Genomic DNA, 17,102 nt, shown 5'->3' with positions numbered 1-17,102 from the left:
TTTATAATGATTTCTTAACTTTGAGTTTATCGGTGTTAATTTCACAAACTATTAAAAACTTAATTCCGTTCGTAAAATATAGAAACGTGCTGCGAACCTTTCTGGGCTCGTTGGTCCCTATGAGGGAGGACTGGCCCACCAAGCCGTCGGGGAGACCGCCACCGGCACCGGCCCGGTCAGTACGGCTCCGGAGGTTATACTCATGAGCCTCCTGCAGGGGGCGCCACACACAACACAGGGCTCAACACACACACACACACACGCACACACACACACAAAACAGGGTGCTCAACACACACACAACAGGCCTTAACTTTGTGAAGTTCTCAATAAGTCTTGAAATTCATTTTAATAATCATTTCCCCCTGCGCCCCACCTGTAATACCTCGGCGCCCCACTAGAGGGCAGCGCCGCACAGTTTGAGAACCACTGCCTCAGCAGGAGGAGGTACTTACCATGTCCTCGTCTTCCTCTTCGTCCTCAAGAAACAGGGTGCGGGACACTTTCCTCGTGGCCATTTCCTGAGAGTTAACAAAGTGACGACAGTTATGAAAGTTATGAAAGTTATTAAAAAGAAGAAACAGAAATCTGAGTGAATGACAGCGGACCTCTCCGCTGGCGCTGATGAGGGTGGTCCGCACGACGTCGCCGGTTCCCCAGGAGCTCTGGTTCTTCCACACCAGGTCAGTGGGAGGGTTGTGGGTTCCACCGCCGGAGGCAGCCCAGATCTGCAAAGGTCAAAGGTCAAGAGAGTCATCAGGAGACTGTGACCTTTTTAAATAATTTGTATGCTCATGACATATAGAAAAAAAGGGTAAAAATATTCATGTTTTCCCTTTATTTGTATTTGTCTGTCCCCTAAACACAATGGATCCTGTGTGTGTATGAATCTGTGTGTATGAGTCTATGTGTGTGTGTGTGTGTGTGTCTAACTCACCGTGACGGTTCCTCCGGCCTTCACACTGAACTTGTGGGGGAACTTGAAGACGATGGGCGAGCCGTCGCCCACCTGCCTCTTCAGCTGCCAGTTGCCCAGAGATTGGTCCTGTGAGAGAGAGAGAGCGAGAGAGAGAGAGAGAGAGAGGATGGGAGAAACATTTAAAAACAACAAGCTTCGTTTACTTCCAACATTTTTCTTAAAAGTCTAAAAACTTGAGGGTGAATTCACCTTCAACAGGTTCAAAGGGTTTGAAAAACCTCCTGATGACTCACTGAGCCAGAGTTCACACACGGTGACCAAGGACTTCAAGGACTTTGTAAATTAATTTTAAATTATTTTCCATGACCAAACATTTTGTGAAATCTCCGTGTATACACGAGTAATTAATATATCTTAAATAACACGAATGAATGAGACAATAGTTTGATTAAAAGAATAAATATTTGTACAAATGTTTATTCTGTTAATCAAACTGTAAATGAAAACACATGATTATCACAAATTTCCATGAATTTTCCAAAACTTTTGGGGTAGAATTTTTTTCAAGGACTTTTTCCAGGCCTGTAAAAAACACATTTTAAAGTTCCAGGACTTCCCAGGTTTCCATGACCGTAGGAACGCCGCTCACCTTGTCCGCCATGTTGCTGAGGCGGATGTACTTCCCCTCGTCCACCTCGTCCACCGTGATGCGCCCGCTGGCCGACGCCTTCTGGCTAATGCTGAAGTGGACCCCGGCGCCGCCCCCCGCCACGCTGGAGGTTTCGTTGTCGTCGTCGTGGAGACGGCGCTTCTTGGCGGCGACCACGCCAAAGGAGTTGCGGCTGGTGGAGCAGGCTTCGGCCTCCACCGGCACGGCGGCGGTAGTGGTGGTAGTGGTGGCGGATTGGATCACCCGGCTTTGGCCCGAGCCGGAGGAGTGGACGCCGCGGCAGGTGTTGCCGTGGCCCGACCCGGTGGTCCTGGTCACCGTGACCTTGGTGCCGGACGACACCCGGGGGGACAGCCTCAGCCTGAGGAGGAGCACATGAAGGTTCACCTCTTCCCGTGACCGCCGGTGGACCGCCGTGTTTCATCAAAGCGTCCGCCTCACCTCTCCTCCTCGCCCTCCAGCAGCTTCCTGTAGGCGCTGATCTCCAGGTCCAGGGCCAGTTTGATGTCCAGCAGCTCCTGGAACTCGTCCAGCTTCAGCTGCAGCTCGGCTCTCATCTCGGCCATCTCCCGCTCTTTGACCTCCAGCCGCCGCCGCATCACGTCGCGCTCCCTCGACAGAGACTCCTCCAGCTCCCGCAGCTTGGACTCACTGCTGGCCAGCTGGTTGAAGAGAACACGCAATCACAAGAGGTGAAGTCAGGCAAGACCAGATCATATGTGTGTGTGTGTGTGTGTGTGTGTACCTGTCTCTGCAGCTGGCTGAGCTGGCTTGACATGCTCTCCATCCGCGTGCGGGTCTGCTGCAGCTCTTCGTGAGTCGCTCCCACCAAGTGGCTGTTCATGTCGGCCGAGTGGCGAGCGTTGTCCAGCTGGAGGACAAAGAAGACGAGCTTTCAGCCACGGCTTAAAAACAAATTATGTAATCCTCATACATAAATAAATATATATATAAATATTATATATATATATAAATATATGAATACATATATATAACAATATATATATATAAATAAATATATATACATATAATATATAAATATAATATATATAACAATATATATATATAAATACGAATATATATATATATATAAATATATATATAAATATATTATTATATATATAAATAATGTAACCAATCCGTTTAGAAATAGTTCCCAACATTGATTTTCCAAAGAGGTCTAAAGAAGTTTCCAATGACAAAAAAACAACCGATTGTTAAATAAATTGATCTCCTGTGTGAAGATAACAGTCAACAGCTAGCCCATCAGTATGCATCACTGAGCTGTAGATGCTCATTAAATCCATTTGCTAATGCAAAAACATCTCCACAAACAAAGCTGAACGACGACAAGAGAACTGCATCGCCTCTCCTTGGCCTCTAGGTGGCCACAGAGCTGCGTCCAGACGCACCTTAGCGTTGTAGGTCTTCTCCATCTCCTCCTTGTAGAGGTGGACCTGCTCCTCCTGCTGGGCTCTGATCTCGGCCAAGGCGTCGGCCAGCTTGCTCTCGAAGTCCTGCCGCGGCCCGCTGACCGACTCCACGTGACAGTCGTAGCGGCGCCGCGTCTCGAGCTGCTCCTGAGACACGGGGTGAAGGATACGTCAGCCTCGAGGACACGTACTTTTAGTTGCTTGGATTCTCGCGACTAATCCAACTACTTGGGTTGATTAGAAGCTGATCTGACTCAACTCTTTATTAAGACTAGACAAAGTCAACTCCCTTGAAGAAACTCCGAATTATTACGTTTAAATGTGTGATTCTGTTGCCAGTTTTTGGTTGGCACATTGAAGGAGAGGTAGGAGGCGACAAGAAGAGACATCTCCGGAGAGGAAATGCAACAAAACAAACAAGCAGGATGTTGGAAGAGAATCAAATGTCTTGAAAATAGAAAGGTTGAGGTGGAGAACCTGGTTGGCGATGTTCTTCTGGAACTCCAGCTCCTCCTTCAGGGTCTGCAGGCGGTTCTCCGTGTCCACCCTCCTCAGCATCTCGTCCTGCACCTTCCTCTTGGCGTCGGCTAAGCTGCCTTCCAACTGGGGAGGAGAGAGGAATGTTCTTGAGTGGGAGAACTCAAACCCAGCTCGAGGTGTAATCCCGAGTGTGGCCAGTAGGTGGAGCCGGGCCACAACTGCGTCTCCGTCGGTCCTGAAGTAAACTCCATTGATAAAACAAACCGCAGAGGACCACCTCCTCCGTGAACCTCCTGCCTGGAGGGTTCACGTCACATGAAGCGTCCAGCAGCTTCACGACGGACGCCGGCTAACTTGACACACGTCACTTGAGCTTTTAGTTTAGAGGGAAGACGTCCTCAAAACGCTCAACTCATCCTGGTATGAGCACAGCAGCATAAAGACATGTGTGTATGTCTGAACGAGTCATGGATGGATCTCTACCTCGGCCAGCTGGGCCTTCAGGTCCTTCATCTCGGCCTCCAGGGTCCTCTTCTCCCCCATGGCGGTGGAGAGGGCGGCGTCCTTGGAGTTCAGCCGGGCCTCCAGGTCCCTCACCCTCAGCACGGCCGCCTCCAGGTCAGACTCCTTTTTGGCGTTCCTGTGAAGACGAGACGTGGACGTCAATACTCCAGAGCCTCGCGGCGTCTCTAGAGACGAGACCTCGGTCTCAAGGAGCTTTAACCCAGAGATGACCCCCCGCTGTGTTCTTAAAACGTCCTTCTAATGGTTTCTTTGCTTCATTTGAAATCACCTTGAACCGCTTCCGTGTTAGAAAAGACACTTTACAACGTGATTTATGCTACATGTATGTGTGTTTCTTTGAAAGGTTTACATGATCTAGTCCAGGCCTATTCAACTAGCGGCCCGCGGGCCGGATGCGGCCCGTTTGAGTTTAACTCTGGCCCGCAAGACTGCCTGCAAATCAGTATAGCTTGGTAAGAAAAAATAAAACTGACGGACACGCCTCTTTTATACATTGAGACATCTAACCCAGAGCCATTGAGTTTCACTGTTGCCTCAAGCAAACCTGTATGGTTACATCTTTATGTTACGCACCCGTGTTGGTTGCCGGTGCTACACCCCTACTGGTTTTCAAACCTACTGGTTTCCCTACGCGTGCGTTCTGTTCTCTTCACATCTGCAGCGGGGCTCTGTCTCGCTCACCAGATTCGTCACACATTCACAAACATATTGCTGGAGATCTTTAAGCCACCGTTCATATCCATTTCGGCGATTACGATTGTATAAGTGAGCAGCGCATCACAGCCACGGATGAAGAAATACATTTTCGAAAAAATAAAAATAAAAAGATCGCCCGACCTGGTTTCGATCCCGTTCACGCAAAAGGAGTCTGCACTCAAAGACCCGCAGTCTGTGCGCTGCGCCACCAGATATTAGTTTCAGCTCAAGTAATTATTATATTGATCCATTAAGTCACATTTCTTATGTTTTCATGGGAACAGTTTGGTTGAAGGGATCTGAAACAACTGGTTACCTTGAGCGGATATTTACACTTTGAAACATGTTTATAGTGATGCTTGTTCGCAACACTTTTGCCACTCAATACCGACGCATTTTCGTGTGTGACTGTTTACCTGTGGAAATATACATTACTGTTTTTCATTTTTAGCCATTATTTTATCAATATTCTGTGCGGCCCTCACACCCCCCGTGATTTTCTTATTCGGCCCACTTGCGACTGAAGTTGAATAGCCCTGATCTAGTCCAAGGGGGGTACCTGTACCTCTGGGGGTACGGGAAAGCCCTCTAGGGGGTACGTCTACTTCTGGGGGTACGTGAAGGCCCTCTAGGGGGGTGTGAGTTTAGTTTTAAATATATTATAAATGAGCATCCATAAAATAAAATAAAAAGCCTTTTGAAAAGAGTTATTTAATAAATATTCAAGTGTAAGTTCATAAACTGAATTGCATATATGCAAAATGCTGCGTATTGCATCTTTTTTCTACCCAGAATGCTTTGCACCGGGGTCAGGGGGGGGACCACTGATCTAGTCTAACACCTCCCCTCAGTAAAGTAGTTGGCAACTCTCGAGTTCCGCCACTAGAGGGCAGACCTGCTGAGTCAATATTAACTGGAATGACCACGTGCTCCTCGATAGTGATACTTGATAAATGGACACACACACACACACACACACACACACACACACACACACACACACACACACACACACACACACACACACACACACACACACACACACACACACACACACACACACACACACACACACACACACACACACACACACACACACACACACACACACACGCCTCCATTGTGCGGTGCAGAGCGCGCAGCCGTTGTCCATCAGCACCATTATCGCCTTCTGGACTCAACAGGCAGGCACGTGCACAGACATTTTGGGGGGCAGGTGCTCAAACCAAAAAAAAGGGCACCCATCGGCAAAATGATTTTTATATTGATCGCTGTAACTAGAGGTTAGCAAGTAATTGAAACACATTTTGTCGTGAGAAGACATGAGAGCTAAACAAAATGAAATTGTTTTCTTTTAACAATTACAATTAGTTTTTATTTACAAAATGATAGGAGCGAAAAATGCCAAATAATAAACAACTTACTAACCTCGACCGCTCGGTCATGCCGGGAAATATCAAACCTCTGTAAAAGCGTTAAAAAGCCTCAGTCTGATATTTCCCGGCATGACCTCACTCTGGGTTAGTAAGTAGTTCTTACAAGTGTTGTTTACCTTCGCATTGAAAATGCGGAAGGTTATGTTTTGATCGCTGTGTATTTATTTGTATTTGTGTGTGTGTGTGTGTGTGTTTGTGTTATTCGCATAACTCAAAAAGTATTAAACCGAATCGCATGAAATTTGGTGGGATGATTGGTTATTATCCGGGGACCATTTGATTAGATTTTGGGATCGATCGGGTCAAAGGTCAAGGTCATGAAAAGGTCAAAATCTTCTTTTTTCCATAGCGCGGTCAATTTGTATCCAATTGGCATGCAACTAATGCCAAAATGTTCACATTACATCAAGCTCCCCACACTCTCATGCCAAGTACCAAAAAAGTGGCTGCGGCGTAGGTATGCGCTCTACCGAGTGCCCGTTCTAGTTTTTCTTGCGTTTACTCTTTTCACCCTCTGCAATGCTCATACAAGATTGATCTTTGTAAAACTGCAACAGACAAAACAAAGAGAAACATACCACATAAAACAATGTGGTACAAGGATAGCAATCATAGTTTAACTGCAATTTTCTAGCTGTGAATTCTTGTGACATTTATCAAATGAATTAATAAGTTCAACATACTTTCGAAATTGTCTCAATAGCATTTATACAACACAGATAAGATGCCTGCCTGGATATCTCTCCCTCTCTCTGTTCACATGACGTCAGTAAACAGCTGGACAAGGCTGTGAAACCACGGATTTCATGAGTTTTTTGTTTATTTTCTTCGGACCAGTTGTGATGTCATGTTTTTAGCAGCGCTAATGTCGACGTGGTTAATTTATCACCAAACAACATCAGGGGACAAACACCGTCATGACCTGTGTGTCTGATGCTGCGGGTCAGAGGAGAAGGAGGTGCAGCCGTTTAGCGTGGCGCGAGGAGCACTGCGCGAGCACTGAGTGGAGGAGGAGGGAGGCGGGGGCTCGTGATCGGCGCGGAGCATGCCGGGGTGAAATTCTCACAAGAACTCAAATAAATGCCCCGTCGGATATCAAAACACATTTGGGGGCAGTTGATGACAGAGAGTCATTTTTATTCTTAAATACTGATGAATGAAGAAAAAAAAAAGTGTCTCCAGCAAAAAGGGCACTTTTCTCATCCAGGGCAAAAGGGCTGGTGCTTGAGCACCACTAGGGCTCTATCTGTGCACGTGCCTGTCAACAGGAGCTCATTAAAGTCCGTCTCCAGGGAGCCGGCGTGGAAATAAAGATAATTCACGCTTATTGCGCATGTGTGCAAAAAAAACTAAACTTGGACACAGCCGTGGAAAAACAATAGAGACCCAGGAGACGACGGAGAGGCCGTTGGAGGAGCAGGTTCATGCAGAGGAGAGGAGGAAACGAGCTCCTGGTATTCCAGGAGTCTTCATCGTCACTAATAATGGCCGTCCGCAGGAGGAGAGGCTCACAGGCTGCCCACACACACACACACATCAGGGTCTGGGACACGCACACACTACTCACAACATTGCTCCACGCCAGAAGGAAAAGGACTCGTTCAGAAGTCATTTAGAATACTGGAATATATATATCATTGTTCATCTGGTCACATGGATTCCAAGATGGCGGCACAAGCGTTTACCTGTCTGTTTGTCCTGTAATTGAGTGTTGTTTTTACTGTGTTTTATGGTCTGAGAGCCCTAAATACTACACTGTCTGATTTCACTAGAGTTATAAGCATCGTGAAATGAGCAAAAAACATAGAAATTACGTGAGTTTTCCGTGTGAGCCTTTGTTGCCCGACTCGGCTCCGCTCACCTGCCTGCCTGCTGGCTGCCTCCCGTGCTGCTGCTGGGTCTATCGCTTTGTTTCGACCTGCGTTTCCCCTGCACTGCTACCTGCTCCTGGTGTGCCTGCTGCCTGCTTCAGCCGGCCTGCCTGCTGCGCTGCCTCCGGTGCTGCTGCTGGGTCTATCGCTTCGTTTCGACCTGCGTTTCCGCCAGCCTGTGAGCTGTCTGCTGCTACCTGCACTGCTACCTGCACTGCTACCTGCTCCTGGTGTGCCTGCTGCGCCTGCTGCCTGCTTCAGCCGGCCTGCTGCGCTGCCTTTGCAGCGATCCTGTGTTTCAGGTGTGTCGAAAAGCCGTATTTTAGTTTTGGGAACTGAACTTCAGCACTGACAATGAAAGTCTTGCTTCTAGCACTGCTTCTCTGGAACTTTGAGCAAAGCGGCACTCGTTGGGGGAGTGTACCGAGGAAGGTGCACTCTCCAGTGATAATGCCCTGCGCGGGTACCAGCGCGTTTCCCCATGAATCCTTCGGGCAGAAGCCGAGACACTTTCAGGCGGACTTTTCTGATTCAGTGAAGTTGGTCCGTCTTCTCTGCCTTTCTGTGCTGAAAAGATGTTTTAAATGCTCTGACGTCTCACTCGTTGATTTTGTTAACTTGAAAAAATCAAGTGAGGAGGTGCCTGGCAATTTGACAAAGCAGAGATTCTTGATTGTTCTGTTATTATTGATTTCAGGAAATGTCCAGCCTAATCCTGGCCCTGTTGATATTACACAATGTAATAGGAAGGAAGCTTCATGTTTTAACACTCCTGCTGATTTTAAAGCAAGGGCTGGTCTAGGTTTTATTCATTTGAATGTACGCAGCTTAATTGCCAAACTTGATATTATCCGCATTTGGGCAAGCTCAACTGATGCAGATGTTATTGTTATATCTGAATCTTGGTTGAGTAAATCTGTTATGGACAAGGATGTCAATATTGATGGGTATACTGTTTATAGAACTGATCGACCTAATAGGGGAGGTGGAATTGCTATTTTTATAAAAAGTAAGTTTTATGTAAAGGTGCTACTCTCTAAATCAGTGAGCAAACAATTTGAAATGTTGGCTCTTGATCTGGAGGTATCTAAAAGGCTTCATATTACTGTGGTTGGTTGCTATAGGACACCATCAGCAGTCAGTGAAGCTCTTCCCTCTTTAATGCAACTCATATCAGGATTACATTTTAATGAAATTGTTTTGATTGGTGACTTCAATTGGAACTGGTTAAAACCAGTGTCTGATCATTTTAGGGCACAATGTGATTCACTAAATCTTTTCCAGATTGTTGACATGCCCACTAGACCGAATCTTAAATGTCCTGAAAAATCTTCTTTGATCGATCTTATTATAACTAATGTCCCCATAAATATTCTTCTGCCAGTATTTTCGCAAATGACATTAGCGATCATTGTGTTATTGCCACAGTTAGATGTACAAAACTTCCTAAAACTAAGCCACGTATCATCATAAAGCGAAATATGAATCATTTTGTGGAACAAGGGTTTCTTCATGATCTCTTTTCTCTGACTGGGAACGAATTAACCTCATTGGTGATGTTGAAAGTGCATGGAAATTCTTTTATGATGGTTTTATTGGAATTGTTGACAAGCATGCTCCTTTCAAAAAGTGCAGGATAAAGGCCGTGATACTCCATGGTTCAGTTCAGATTTATCCAAGATGCTACATGAGCGGAATGTGGCTTGGGCCAAGGCAAGGGGTTCTGGTCTGGAGTCAGATTGGCTGCTTTTTAGGCAACTGCGCAATGCTTGTACAGTTGCAATTAAAAAGCTAAAGCTGAGCATTTTTTAAGTGAAACGTCAAACAACCTCAACAATCCAAGACTGTTTTGGAGGACAATAAAATCTTTATCTGGAAGTAGAAATGGTATTGAGCTTCCGCTTGCATTGTCAAGGACTCTAATGACATCTCTGACAAAGCCATCATGCTGGACTGTTTTAATGAGCACTTCATTGCCTCTGGTTCCCTGTTTGACACTCTAAACCATCCTCATGAGAAATCCTCTGCTTGTTTGGGTTGCCAGGAAACTGTTGGTGAGTCTTTCAGTTTTAAGCCTGTTACTGTTACTGAAGTGCACAAAGCCCTTAAACTTTTAGACACAAGAAAACCGGCAGGTCCGGATAACCTAGAACCATATTTTTTAAAGTTAGCTGCTGATTTTATTGCACCCCCTTTAACATATATTTTTAATCTTTCCTTACTTTCAAACGAAATTCCCTTATATGGAAGTCTGCCTTTGTTCTCCCCCTGTTAAAAGGAGGAGACCCCACACTTTTAAATAATTACAGGCCTATCTCCAAACTGTCTGTTTTAGCTAAGACACTAGAATCCCTTGTGAGTGAGCAACTTAAGGAGTTTTTAATCATAAACAATATTTTATCTGTCTATCAATCAGGTTTTAGGAAAAAACATAGTACAACCACAGCAGCGTTAAAGGTAGTAAATGATTTTATTGAATCTTTGGACAATAAACAACACTGTGCAGCCCTTTTTATTGATTTGTCCAAGGCTTTCGACACTGTCGATCATGCAGTAATGAAGCAGAGACTTCTTACTATTGGACTGTCAAAACAAACTGTCTGTTGGTTTGAAAATTATTTATCAAACCGATCAGTGTGTACAGGCTGAAGGCATCACCTCGAGTTCTCTTGATATAATAAAAGGTGTGCCACAGGGTTCAGTCCTTGGACCACTTTTATTCACAATTTATATTAACAGTATCGGTCAAAATGTGCCAAATGCCAATTTTCACTTTTATGCAGATGATACTGTCATTTACTGCTCTGCTCCTACACAGCATCAGGCTCTCTTACACTTACAAACAGCCTTCGATACTGTGCAACACTCTTTTAATGAGTTGAAATTATTGTTGAATCCTGATAAAACGAAGTTGATGATGTTTACAAACTCAAAAACAAAGCCATTAAACCTTCCAGCTATGATTTCATTTCAGGGCAATGTGATTGAGTCTGTATCATCATATAAATACCTGGGATTCTTGATTGATGACTCTCTCTTTTAAACCTCATATTCAGCAACTTGTTAAGAAGTTGAAAGTGAGGCTGGGTTTCTATTTCCGAAATAAGTCTTGCTTTTCTTTTAATGCTAAAAAGAGACTTGTTGCTGCTACTTTTATGCCTGTGATTGATTATGGTGATGTCTTATATATGCATGCAACTTCTCAATGTCTCCACTCCTTAGATACTGTCTACCATGGAGCATTGAGGTTCATCACGAATCTTAAGGCTCTGACTCACCATTGCTCCCTGTATGCGAGGGTTGGTTGGACTCCTCTGTCCATCCGGAGACAAAATCATTGGCATGTCCTTATTTATAAAGCTATTCTCCACGTACTTCCATCGTATCTTTGGACGCTAATTCAGCTGAAAACCCTGGAAGCTACCATCTTCGCTCTGTGACCTCTGCTCAAGGCCTCCTCTTGCTCTCCGTCCCTCACGTCCGTTTGGAAATGGGGAAAAGAGGTTTTAAGTTTGCTGCTCCTGCGGCTTGAATTTGCTGCAGACAGACCTGGGTCTCCGGGCGGTCTCCTTAGGTGTTTTAAAATAGATTGAAAATATTGGAGGGAAATTCATCGAGCTGTCGATGTTTTATATGACGGCGGTATGTGCTCCTGTGTGAGCTGGGTTGTGTTGGCTTGAGACTTAGTTTTGGTTTTATTCATGCTGTGATTTAGTTTTTCGTTTTATATATTGTCTGTCACTGTTTTATGTTTTATGTTGTATTGTATAAACTTTGTGTGACGTGCTGCTGCTGCTGTCTTGGCCAGGACACTCTTGTAAAGGAGATTTTTGATCTCAATGAGGCATTTCCTGGTTAAATAAATAAATAGAAATAGAAATGTATTAGTGCGGTGGATAAACACCAATTCTGCGTCCTGAAAGAGGAGGAAAGCGTCAGGAAGAGGAACCGAACTCTTTCATGTCCAGCAGAAAGAAAAAAGAAGTATAAGATGAAATCCAGAGAACATTCATGATGTTTTACAGATGTGCATTCAAGCTGAGAGAACTCAAATGGGTAATTATACAAAAGACTCATTGTTTAAAAAAAGAAAAGAAGAGAAACGCAGGTCTGTGTTTGAGTACACACAGAGTTTATTATATATATAAATATATATACACACTTTATATAAAATAAATAAATACGTATATAATATAAATGTATTTATATTTATATATATATATATAAATAATATATATATCATATGAATAATATATATATATAAATATAATATAAGATATATCTAAGACTCTTTAAAAAGTCTATAGTATTTATAGTCTAAATCGCTACTTTCATGGCTTTTTCCAAGTCTGTTCATTGAGTAAATTATAATCCATTTAGAGTCAAATGGATGAAGCAGGATGTGCGTTAGGGGCGTGGCTACCTGGTGATTGACAGCTCGTCATTCACCCCTTGGTGCTACTTCTGGTTGCAAAAACAAAGATGGCAGCGGCGAAGACTATCAAACTTTAAAAACACGAAACCAATGGTTGACGTCACGGTGACCCTGTCCAGTGTAACGATATATATATATATATATGTTTTTTAGAGATTTTTTGGGAATCAATTGAACAAAAAGGACTTTAAGGGATTGTAAGATCTCCAGATTTCACACAGATTAAGGAGAATACGGGTTATGACAAGTTAGAAGTATGAAGCCCGGATGGTCCGCGCTGCACTCCAACACGTCATACCTCCACCTGCATGTCGGCGTAGCAACAGTGTGTGTGGCGTCTCATTGTGAGAGCTCGCCAGTGTGTGTTTGTATTTCTGTGCAGCGCTTGTGTGCATGTGTGTTTGTGCATGTTTGAGTCTGCTCTGTGTGGGAGTGTTGGCTGCAAAGACTGTGTGTACCCCCCTTGTGTGTTAAGTGTGTGTGTGTGTTAAGTGTGTGTGTGTATACACACACAGAAAAATGAAGGTGCCACCTGGAACCGAAAATGGTTCTTCAGAGTGATGCCATAGATAGAAGAACCATTTATGGTGCCTTAAAGAACCTTTCAAACCAGGGTTCCTTAAAGGGTTCTTCAAAGAACCTAATAAGGTGTCTCGAAGAACCTTTAATACATAGTTCTATAAGGCACCATTTCTGGTTCCTCAAAGAACCTATAAAGGTGTCTCAAAGAACCTTAAAACAGGGTTCTTTAAGGCACCATATGGTTCCACAAAGAACCTTTCAAACCAGAGTTCTCTGAAGATCCATTTCCTTAAAGAGTTCTTCAAATAACCAATAATGATGCCTCAAACGAAAATAATGGTTCTTCAGTCGGTGATGGTTCTTCCTAGAACCACAAAGCCTTTTAAAGAACCTGTATTGTTCTGTGTGTGCAGTACATGTATGTTCCCGAGCACGTGTTCTTCTTGTGTGTGTGTGTGTGTTTGAGGACTCTGCTGTGGACTGCCCGTTTGTATAAAGCAGGATGAAGTGTGTGACGAGAGAATGACTTCCTGTTGACGTTCCTCTGGCGCCTCGCAGCCTGTGAGGCGTCTCTGCAGTCATTTCCCAAACAAATCCCACTATTAATATTTACAGCCCAGCACGGTCGGCACGAGGCCGGCGAGCGCGGTGAACGGCCGCGGGCCAACAGATGAGCCAACGAATGCAGATTACATTTGGGAAATTAGGAAAATAAAAGCCCCAAAAAAAGAAAACAGCAGCCGTTTCATCCAGATAAAGGAAACGTGTTGCAGAACAAGGCGACCGAGGAAGACCTCCGAGCCGCTGGGCCGGTTACACGCTGGAAGGAGGAATTAATAACACAAAATTAAGTGTAATTTTGGCAAGCTGCATTTGTATTTCTTTTTTATGTATTGAGTTGTATTATTTCCTCCCACACACAAATGTCTGCACTCAGGAAAGAAATGCATGCATGCATGCATATATATATATATATATATATACATATATTAACATATACAAATATATATAGATATATAATGTATAAATATCTACAAATATGTATAAATTATATATATTATTTATTTAGATATATACATATAAATATAAATATATATATATATAAATAAATAAAATATATAAATAAATAGTATATATATATATATTCTCAGTCTTTTATTTGCATGACTTATATGTAGATACAACCGAAAACAAATGATCCTTTCCAGGAAAAAGAATCATTTAATTTGGTATATTTGATAAGGGACATTATTTTTAAAAATTCTGTAAAATGTGCCAAATTTTATTGCCAAATTTTGAGACACAAAGACAAAATGGGAGCCTTTGACAGAGATGGGGAAGAGGAGAGGTGAGGCTGGGGGGGGGGGGGGATGGTAATGCCAGAAAGAAAGAGGCAAAAAGAAAAAAGAGAAAGAGGGGGAATAATAGAGAAATCTGAGGAGGGAGGAGGAATGTGTTGGCTCGGCTCCCGGCTTCTCGAGGATGACTCACAGCTATCTTTGTCCACCCCGGTAACGAGAAACGACCCCCCCCCCTGCGGAGTGAAAGAGAGAAAATAGCCCACTGCACCCCCCCCCCTTACCCGTTTTGCTATGCCGTTGCCGCGGTAACCAAGGCCTTGTCATCAGGTCTGCTACGATAACAGATTAACATTTCTTTTTTTTTTAAGGGGGGGGGAGGACTTTTCTAAATATCTCCAGACTTGAGGGGGACGCTTGTTTTTGTACGCCTCTTAAAAAGGAAAATCAAAACCCATCATTTCTACAAGATTAACCAAATTACTGCAAATAAAAGACGAGATGAGACCTGAGAGACCGAAGCCAAGTAATTAATCAGCAAGGAAACAAAACCTCCATTTAAATGACATATTTAGCAACGTTCAAGCAATTCAGAATTTTAAATTAAGAATGAATAAAGAAATACATATTATATTGTTGTGTACAAACCCTATGATTTAGCAAAAGCAGCATTTTAGATCTAGATTTATAAAACTACTCTAGTAGAAGTTATATCAAAAATAAAATGAAGCTACACACACATGCACATCAATTAAATCAGCTGATCAATTCAGCAGTGATTTGAGTGATCGTGAAAGTGAGTCGACAACAGACATGTTTATTACCTTCGCATTGAAAATGCGGAAGATTATGTTTTGATCGCCGTGTATTTATTTGTATGCGTGTTATTCGCATAACTCAAAAAGTATGAAACCGAATCGCATGAAATTTGGTGGGATGATTGGTTATTATCCGGGGACCATTTGATTAGATTTTGGGATCGAGCGGGTCAAAGTCATGAAAAGGTCAAAATCTTCTTTTTAACATAGCGCTGTCAATTTCTCTTCAATTGGCATGCTCATAATTCAATGCCCAATCTTGTGATATGCGAAGGTATGCGCTCTACCGAGTGCCCGTTCTAGTTTATTCCTGTATTCATTTGACTGTTGGATAAACAACAATGTGGGCGCTCTGGTTTCTGCCTCCTGGCCGATTCTATTATCATTTAGTTTATGTATCTATTGTACTTGTGTGATGTTTGACTGTATTTACTCGGTAGAGGGATGCAGGTGTGTGTGTGTTTAGTTATATATGTAGACGTCCTGTACTCTAAGTGGGTTTGTTACCCATTTGTATTTGTCAATATTTCCAAATTAAAAAGAATAATTACAAAAAAACAATATATTTAAATATATATATGCATATATATATATGCATTTTTATTTATTTATATATGTATTAATATATATGCATATATATGTATTTACTATTTATATATATACATATAAATATACATGTATATAATTTCAAAATATTTATATATATATATATATACATACACAATCTAAAATATTTAATATATATAATATATTATATATAAGAGTAATAGTCTACACACTGTAGATAATATCTGGGAGGAGCCGCTACCTAAAGTCAACTGTCCTTTTCCAAATGAGTCATTCAACTGCCCCCCCCCCCCCTTCCCCTCCCAAAAAAAATAAAAAGTGCAGTAAAATAAATATGACAGGCGGGCACATGACTGTTTCCTGTGTTCCTTCAGGGACGAGGAACACAATAAGGGGGATTGTGCGTCCCCAGAAAACAGTCAACAACTGACGGGAACAGCTGGCAGCGTCTTCAGGGGGGGGGGGGGCACACCCAGGAGAGGACCTCACACGTCAAACTCATGGTTATTTGAAACTGAAAGAGAAGAATGTCTTCTCTCTTTGTGGCGTTCACGCCGTGACCGTCCCTCTGTTGACACAGCTCCTTAAACACGGCGATGAAGAGGAGCGGCCGGACGATGAGAGGGGAAGAACAACAAGCTTGTGTGCACCAAAAGACGTAGAAAACGGCCGTCGTCCCTCCTTGCATGATTTCTTAAAAACCTTTATTTAACCAGGTGAGTTCCGTTGAGATTACAAGTATATTTTTAAGTGTTTTTCCCCCCGTTTCATCGGTCTCACTTTCTTCTTCTCTCTGGTAGCACGACGTCACAGCTGAAGGATCCTATTGGCTGACCTCTAGAGTCATGAGGTCACCTGAAGGATCCTATTGGCTAACCACTCATCAGCTGTCGGACATTATGGCTGAATACAGTACACCTCGTGACTCTCAACCAATCAGAAAGCTTGATTTCAGATAATCACAGCCTCTCAGCTGCAGCGAGTTACAAGAGAAGAACACGACCAGAACCAGAACCAGAGCTCCTCGTTAGCTCTGAGCATGTGGAGCCAACGGGACCGTGACGAGCTTTGGCTTTTCATCGGTGCACACAGAAGAATAACGGTTCTTAAATGGTTCCTTAAAAGGCTTTGTGGTTCTACGAAGAACCATCACCTGCTGAAGAAGCATTGTTTTTTGTTTGAGACCCCTTTATAGGTTCTTTGAAGAACTATTTAAGAACCCAGGTTTCAAAGGTTCTTTGTGGAACCAGAAATGGGGCCTTAAAGAACGTTTAAAAACATGGTTCTCTGAGACACCTTTATAGGTTCTTTGAAGAACGCTTTAAGGAAATGGTTCTTGAGAGAACCCAGGTTTGAAAGGTTCTTTCCTGCCATTGTCTCCTCTCTGGCTCCTCCCCCTGTCCTCGGAGGAGAGCTCCACCCTTCTGGCAAC

General features: G+C 43.3%; 1 protein-coding gene across 3 annotated transcripts in view; it reads right to left on the bottom strand.

Moving 5' to 3' along the window:
• The window catches only part of LOC130212864 (lamin-A-like), a 30,082-nt gene that overhangs the window by 941 nt on the left and 12,039 nt on the right, over positions 1-17,102 (bottom strand). For 2 of the 3 annotated variants that reach the window (XM_056444125.1, XM_056444124.1), the window contains exons 3-12: positions 3,986-4,142; positions 3,500-3,625; positions 3,002-3,169; positions 2,335-2,460; positions 2,031-2,251; positions 1,569-1,950; positions 938-1,045; positions 609-728; positions 456-521; positions 98-211 (exon numbers count right to left, since the gene is read on the bottom strand). In XM_056444125.1, coding sequence (XP_056300100.1) covers positions 98-211; positions 456-521; positions 609-728; positions 938-1,045; positions 1,569-1,950; positions 2,031-2,251; positions 2,335-2,460; positions 3,002-3,169; positions 3,500-3,625; positions 3,986-4,142 — 1,588 coding nt within the window. Of the gene's footprint in view, positions 1-97; positions 241-455; positions 522-608; positions 729-937; positions 1,046-1,568; positions 1,951-2,030; positions 2,252-2,334; positions 2,461-3,001; positions 3,170-3,499; positions 3,626-3,985; positions 4,143-17,102 lie in introns of all 3 variants that reach the window. The other variant, XM_056444126.1, reaches the window with a different exon arrangement.

Source organism: Pseudoliparis swirei, chromosome 22, assembly GCF_029220125.1.
Source record: "Pseudoliparis swirei isolate HS2019 ecotype Mariana Trench chromosome 22, NWPU_hadal_v1, whole genome shotgun sequence".
NCBI lineage: Eukaryota > Metazoa > Chordata > Actinopteri > Perciformes > Liparidae > Pseudoliparis > Pseudoliparis swirei.
This window is presented reverse-complemented; position numbering and strand designations above follow the sequence as displayed.